The 7,698-nt window shown below is 39.0% G+C and overlaps 1 protein-coding gene across 1 annotated transcript; it reads right to left on the bottom strand.

The window, feature by feature from the left end:
• Nucleotides 1-3,175: 3,175 nt before the first annotated feature.
• LOC147430921 (uncharacterized) lies at nucleotides 3,176-4,796 on the bottom strand. The gene is made up of 3 exons (XM_086493464.1): nucleotides 4,239-4,796; nucleotides 3,709-3,946; nucleotides 3,176-3,576 (listed from the first exon to the last, which is right to left on the bottom strand). The coding sequence occupies exons 1-3, from the start codon at nucleotides 4,515-4,517 to the stop codon at nucleotides 3,455-3,457; spliced, it is 639 nt and encodes a 212-aa protein (XP_086349590.1). The 5' UTR covers nucleotides 4,518-4,796; the 3' UTR covers nucleotides 3,176-3,454.
• Nucleotides 4,797-7,698: the final 2,902 nt, after the last annotated feature.

Below are 7,698 nucleotides of genomic sequence, written 5' to 3'. Positions count from 1 at the left end.
CTTTTGAAGTATTTTAAATGCCCAATTAGCTAGGTGTAAATTGCTATGTTGCTTTCTCAAATTAAGTACTCTCTCTATGCTCATTAGGAACGTGTTCTTAATGAAATGCTCACTATGTTGTCAATTTCCGCTATACACAAGTTACTAGTGCATTAAATGTTACACACACACACACACACACACACACACACAAATGTGAAAAGAGGTGCATAGTTATAATTATAGCCAAGATCAACAACATTAGGAGACTCAGACTTTTGAACTTCCTTGCACAATGAAATTCTTTGTAGATGCTTTTGACGGACAGGGAAAGAAAGAGTTTATTGCACATGGAGAAAGGTGCCATGAAAAATTCTCACAACCTTAGATTGCTTGCTCGACTATCTCGCTCATTTTTCCAACCTCGCGCAATTTTCTTCACTCAACTTTTTGATTGGCCCCCTATTAAACATATTGAGGGCCTTCGAAGACCCTCTCTCGTCTATAAGTGACATTGGGATCACTCCCGAACCATACCTCCTGTCATCTCGTCGGCTCACTTATAGTCGAGGGGGGTCATCTCTCTCTCTCTCTCTCTCTCTCTCTCTCTCTCTCTCTCTCTCTCTCTCTCTTGCTTCACTCCAAGTCTCATCCTTCCTCTCCTTTTCTTTTCAATGGAATCACCCCCTCCTTTTGGTGTCCCTTATCATCTCTTGGCTATTGGATCACGGGTCCACCCCTTCTCTCTAGGTCTCTCTTCCATTCCTAGTTTTGACTCTCTCTCTCTCTCTCTCTCTCTCTCTCTCTCTCTCTCTATAATATATATATAAATATAAAAAACAAGAAACAAGTAATCTTTTCCCTTTTATTGTTAAGTTTGACAATTCATCTTGGTGTGTCCACTTAAGTAAAGTTGGATAAATTTTGAAATTTGACTAATTTTTCCAATGAGAGAAAATAACTAAATTGGAAGTTACAAATTTGTTATATGGATTGGGAGAGGAAATACTTCTTCTATTGAATTTAAGGGCTTTGGGGGGGGGCAGTTTGACTTAATTCTAATGTCCTAAACCAAAGAGTCGAAGCGCATTTCGACAAAAGGGTAGTCACATTTATGACTTTTTGATCCAAGAGTGCATGAAGCATCATTGCACCATACCATGTATCCTTGAACATGACCATGCTGTAGTGAACAAGCAAAATTTTCTCCAAAAATGACTTGATACTTGCTTACTTTGAAGGATGTTGAATGGAGGTGATTACATACGATGATACATTTTGAATAGACACCTTCATAGAGCATTGATACATACCCCTCGAAAAGAGTCAATTTAGAGACAAATAAATTTGATCCCCAAGTTAGAGACGGATCCACTCCCAATTTAGAGATCAAAAATTTAGAATACTCTTAAAATCTTGCTTACATGTCATGTTGTGATTTGTTGAAAAAGTGTACCATTACTGGGCTTGAGTGTCTCTAATGCTGCAAAAAACCTCAAAAACGAATGCATTTAAAAAAAAAAAACCTGAAAAATATCGATCTTGATATAATATGATTCATCTTTTTATGCAATCTGGTGCAATGTCTAAATATTATAATTGATAAGAAAAATATTGAAAATGATTAGCTATACACAAAACGTCTCTAAACTAACTCCTTTACCCTAGGCTCAGTATAATAGAATTTTTTTTGTTGATTATGTATCTTTAGCTATCTTCCATATTCTCATGTTTTCTCACAGTTATGTCAGAAACTTGATAGAAATTTAAGTGAGAATCTTGATGGAAAGGCGTATCTTTGTGGTGTATGGTAGTGGTGGTGAAGGTAAGAGTCGTATTGTATTCTGTGTAGAATATTAGCTCAACTTATTGTAGATTTTGATGTACCCTAGCATGTGGGCACAATTCTAAGGAAAAGGGAAGTCAAATGGAAGGTGGAGGCTGAGGAGACGACCAGTAGACGATCCCGATGGCGTAGAAGGCAAGCTGGGGAGCCAAGTGGTGCAGAACTAAGGGAGGGCAAGTGGTAGATGGGGGGATAAACACAAATAAATTGTTTTTTATATGCAATCCCTCACGCAAATGGCACCAAACTGGTCGTGGTGGACTCGCTCAACCGGTCTTGTGTTCAATGTTAGGGTGCTATAGAAGAATCAAATGACAATATTTTGTGAGAGCAAGTGATAATTCCTCCCGATGGAAGCCAAGGAAAACGGACTCTAACTAGATTTTGTATAATGAAAATTCAAAATTGAGCACGTAATATCTTTTTAAAATTATATCCATACTTCATTAGAAATGGAGATATCTATTTATTTGATAATTGTTATGAAGCTTTATATCCGCATGCGACACTCATGATCTAGAGAAAGTGGTGCAATAAGAGCAAGAGGCTCTAAGAGGGAAGGGGAAAGGACGATGCCCAAGTAGGGGAACAATCAAAAACATAGATTACAATGAAACTTTTGCATTTTCTTTGCAAAGCACATTGTGAACACCGATGATGGTTGGAAAGGCAACGACGACTCTTAGAGGGTCACTATACGTAAACCATCCGTAGCATATGCGCTCAAGGCCTATTCGAAAAAACCCTTACCTTAAGATTTTCTATGAAAAAACCACAGCCTTCTCCTATTCAATTTGTGTAAACCTCCTTCGTTTGATACCCTTTTATGTGTTGAATAGTAATAAAATCTATGGTTTAAAAACCCTTATGTCAAATTTACGTGCTATATTAACGTATGTATGGATGACCCCCGAGCAAAGACTATCATTTAAAAATTAAATCACGAACATAAAAGAATCTATGCAAGCCGACCAACTAGGTATACTTAGCCTAGTGAGAGAAACAGGAGGAGGTATCACAATTTCTCAAAACACTTTGTGGTCTCAATTAGGCTTTGTAAACATGGCATGCAAGATATATACTTCTTTAATTTACAAAGTTTTTCAAAATGGCTCCACTGAAAGCCCATTGTATGCGACATGGCCTGATGCAACACTATATGTTGATATGGTCATTACAAAGATGAAATGGGACACAAGTTGAGCATTTGGAGCTACTTTAAGGAAACCTTTGGTGATATATGATCTTGGCTTTTGCATTGTCAAATTGAGTATTCAATTAGGAAAAATTAAGAAAGTCGTCGAACAAAATATTAACATATAATTTTGTACAGATTGGTATCCACAACTATAAACCAACGTGTGCATTTATTGAAACAAGAAAAGGTTGGACATGTATGGAAAGTGTTTTGATATACATTTATTTATCAGTGGTAACATACCTCACGACTACACAATTAGACAATTTCTTTGGAATTTCATGCAATACCCTAGAGATGTTTCACTATAAAGGAGTCTTAACACTCAAGACCAAAATACCAACACTGTTGAACGGAGTGGTGAGCGTCGGTACCCTTAAGAAGGCCAAGTAGTGTTCAATGGTTGCCCAACACCTTAAAGGCACTCTTTATTAACCTGATTTTTGCGATGCAATTGTCCTAAGAGTGGCCACCGGCATAAAACAAGAGGCCTTACAGATGTCTATGCCTTTCTTTAACCCTTGCCAAACAAGCCAAAAAAATCCAATCCATCCTGCAAAGCTCAATCCAATAAAATATTTGAATTTATTTAGAAATTCACATCCTCTAGACCATAAATTTTGCAAAAATTCACATAATATTGAAGGAAAAATTTGTGCCACAAAAAAAAAAGAAGAGGACTGACCTGCAACTGTCAAAGCACCGCCTATACAGAGAATAGTGATTGTTGAAATCGACATGATTGCCACAATAATCGCTCCTACGTAGATGACAATCAGTGATGAGAAGAAGAAGAAAGTTAAGGCACCCACCGATGCAACTGATCCAAGAAATCCAATGACGATAGCATTGAATGTTGCGATCAAGAAGAAGAGCATGAAGGCACTCAATCCCGCAAGCCCCAGAAGCAACACCACTCCAACCTGTAAGAAGAGTATACTAATAAGCACTCAATTGTACCATAGTTAACCATACCAAGTTGATATAATCAAATGTTATACGTCGCATTATACGTTCTAAGTGACTCTCTGTACATTACAGGGGCACAGGCACATATGCCCGTGCGTGCACATACACATGAAACACACATACAAAGTTACAGACATGTCCCTTCATTTACTTCAATTCATTTAGTAGCCAAACACCAAGAAGAAGATTTTCTGACATAACTGCTTGACAAAAACTCCACCCCAAAGATCTCTTCAAAGCACTTACCGTGGTGACCAGGAAGGCTCTCCATACCCCTCCCTTATGCATCCACTGCAGAATTTCTGCCGATGTGTGGCGGACCGCTTCTTTGAGCTGGGGTGATCTTTCTCGGAAAGAGTCCCTGGTGCGGTGGAAGAAAGCAAGAGAGCTGTTGCCATAATACTCTACATCGTCTCCATCATCATGGTCATCCTTCTGTGCATGAAAGAAATCCCTGGCTAACTCTCTCAAGACGTGATGCAGCTTGATGGATTCGCCAGTAGGCTTAGACTCGAGTTCTGCCATAGCCGTCTTGAAGGAGGACGTTTCAAGTATCAAAATATCAAGATCTACTCTCTCTCTCTCTCTCTCTCTCTCTCTCTCTCTGTCTCTCTCTCTCTCGGGGACGTGGGCACATTTGCGTAACTTAACACAGAAGAATCAAGGTTCCTGCTTAGCTTCCATGTCCGTCATCGCGTGCTCGATCTGCAGCGCAGCAACGCTTTACCCTTATAGCTTGCTGCATACCAGGCTTAAGTTACAATAAGTGTCACTAGTCTCACCAAATTTTGATGCTCTTTGTGTGTGTGAAGTATGGGTCACCCTGCCATCATTTCAACCAAGAATCTGTTGCAATTAAAAAACTAGGGGCGGCCTCTTAAAATGCCCCAAACCCACAATTCTGCCTTTGGATTGTGATTTTTTAATGGCCTCCAAAGGCCTTAGTACCCTAAGGATCAAGGTCCTGCAATTTTCATTCTCACAAGAAGATTTAGAATTTTTCTCATGTAGGAAAACGGAGTCTTTTTTAGTGCTTTTCATACAATGCATAACATCATGAGCTTCTGCTATGGAGGCACCCATACCTAGCTAGGTACGATTGGGGCAAGGGACCACCGGCCCCCCCACCGGGCCGGCGGTCCGCTGCCCCCAATCGTACCTAGCTAGGTATGCAGTGCCTTTCTCACAAAAGCTCATGATGTTTAGGTAAGTCGCAATGTGGGAATTATTGAGAGAATTTGTCCAAAACTTCTTGTGTCTGAGACAAGTGTCCCTAAGGGGGGAGAGAAGATATAGCCTTTTAAATGCTATCTTCTAAGCCTCATTCACCTTTTTGGAATGCTTACAAAAAACTTTAGAGAATAGAGAATTAAATATTAATTCATAGGAGTTTGATCCCATGATGTGAAGTATTGCTAAAGGGTCTTCTCATTTAAGGACTTTACACATTTTCATTTCATTAAATTATTTTATTATTTTTTATGTTTATTAAATCTATATTTTTTTCTAAGAAAGTATTATATAATTTTTGTTTAGATTTTTTCGATGTTTTTTTATTTTATTGTTTCTATTATATAGAAATTTCTCACAAAATGTGAGAGTTATTAAATTTTATTATATCATATGCTTATTATTATTAGACTTACCTTTTCCTATGAAAACATTCAATTTTTCTTTTGTTTTAATTTGGCAATGGGTCCCTTTATTTATTTTACTTCCTTTTCATTTTATTTTGTTTTACGCTGGTTACAGACTAGGAGCAACGCTCGCTATTGTTAGACTCACATCCAATAACTCTTTTGCACATGGATTTGGGCATTGCTACTCGTTACACATAGTCGTTGCGGAGGCGACACCATATCCTAGTTGTATGTCAGCACACGTCCAAATCTGCTAGGGATTTGTGCCTAAATATGGCAGACATGTATTTCACCAATCAGAGCACCTGCTTTCGACCTGCTCCATAAGTCCATCGTTGCAACTAAAGTATTGCCCACCTTGGCGGTGTGTAAACTGGAGCGCCAAACCAGTGCCCACAACACCCACGTCGATGTTATTTGTTGGGCAAGCTGGGTTCTTTTGATATGGTGATGTGTAACCTCCCTTAGAATGCCAGTGTGAGTCTTTCAACTTGTTGTTTAAGTGGGCCCTTCGTAACATATAAGCCATTTTTTATTATGTGTGTGTAATGGACAATAAAATTTTATATGAAAATACAGAAAAATGACGTGTGATTGTAAGCACTCATTTATACCTACTACCCATAACTTTTATCCCCCCTGATGATGGGTCTTATCTTTAGTAGGCCTTCATGACTCTTCATCTTGTTTTTTATAATGATTGGTGGCAACTTTCAATCCAATTGACATCAGCGTAGTTTGAAGACACATGAACTTATGGTCGAAGAGACTTGCTATTGTCCATTCCACGTATGGAAAGATAGTAGATGCATCTTGCTAGAGAGGAGTCATGCATGTATTTTGTCACTTGGCACACACTCACTAATTCGGAGATTAAGGTTTCTCCATGGTGAATTAATATGACAAAGGGGTAGGTCCTTGCTCGTGAGAAGGAGTCTCTAGTGGCATGGCACCATCATCGTTTGGGAGATCATCGTCCGTCATTGTATCGATGGTAGAGCCCTTCACAAGTAACTGCACATCGTTTTGTGAGAAAGAGTTACCTTTTGGCAAAAAAAATAGAAGCGCTTTAAAGCTATGTTTGAGCAAGGTCTAGGTCACATTTTGCGAAGGGAAAGGAGCCTATCATTGGTATCAGTATGGATAAGCCGATGGAAGATGTCTTGTCATCATTGCACGGTTAGAGTATTCATGTCAATGGGCTATCTTGAAATGTGAAAGGCATGTTTTGTAAAGTATGTAGGTCTTAGCAGTCGGATTCCGTATGCAAGCGTCCACCTAGCTGGACACCTAGTCGGACACCTCATTTGTACTCTATTATTTTTCCAAGCTACCATAGTGATACTCTCTGTAAATCCTGATTCCAGAATAACAAGTCAATTCCCTCAGTTGTAATTCTGTCATGACATTTGTAAAGGCCCATATGAGCCGGCTACTAGCCATTTAGAAAGCCCTAGGTATAAAAGTCAATAACCTTATGTGAAAGGAGGCTTATCATTTAGAGAAGAAAGCGCTCTGTTGTACGTACGTTCAACCGGCTTCTCTGCTCCAAATTGTAATCATCCCTTCTAATGATTGGGTAATCCGTTTTTTATTCTGAAACTTGCATTGCTTTCCTCTTTCTTTTCTCCTCCATTCAAGTGTAAGCATTGATAGTTTTGTTGTGGTTCACGACTACGTGTCTACGAGACTACTCTTCAAATTTGAGTGCTTAAATCACTGTTTTTTGATGTTTTGACCATAGTAGAGTGTTCCTAGACCATAGGGTGACCTGTTGGGTGTTATGTTGCAGTTTCTGTGACTTGGTCATGATGGATCGCGATATCTATACCTTGTCAGAACGCGATGAGACTTTGTAGACTTGTCTATTTAGGCCTAGTGAAACTTCCTTTAAAGTTTTGTGACGATCCGAGTGCGTTCAATTGACCAAAAGACGTGATGACCTAGAGCAGTGAGAAAGGACATAGGCAGATTTTTCAATCATTGATTTGAGGTTTACTTGTTGAGTTGTTGCATTTTCTTGTTAGGTTCACTTCTTGAGGTTGACACCATCAAAGAGTCTACGT

This window comes from Adiantum capillus-veneris, chromosome 21, assembly GCF_014529385.1.
Source record: "Adiantum capillus-veneris isolate H3 chromosome 21, ASM1452938v2, whole genome shotgun sequence".
Lineage (NCBI taxonomy): Eukaryota > Viridiplantae > Streptophyta > Polypodiopsida > Polypodiales > Pteridaceae > Adiantum > Adiantum capillus-veneris.
This window is presented reverse-complemented; position numbering and strand designations above follow the sequence as displayed.

Excerpts from the sequence above, each read along its gene's own strand:
- LOC147430921 (XM_086493464.1), bottom strand. The coding sequence starts at position 4,517 with ATGGCAGAACTCGAGTCTAAGCCTACTGGCGAATCCATCAAGCTGCAT. Across the intron at positions 3,947-4,238 it reads GAGCCTTCCTGGTCACCACG|GTTGGAGTGGTGTTGCTTCT; the intron begins GTAAGTGCTTTG and ends CTCTTCTTACAG. Across the intron at positions 3,577-3,708 it reads CGGTGCTTTGACAGTTGCAG|GATGGATTGGATTTTTTTGG; the intron begins GTCAGTCCTCTT and ends TGAGCTTTGCAG.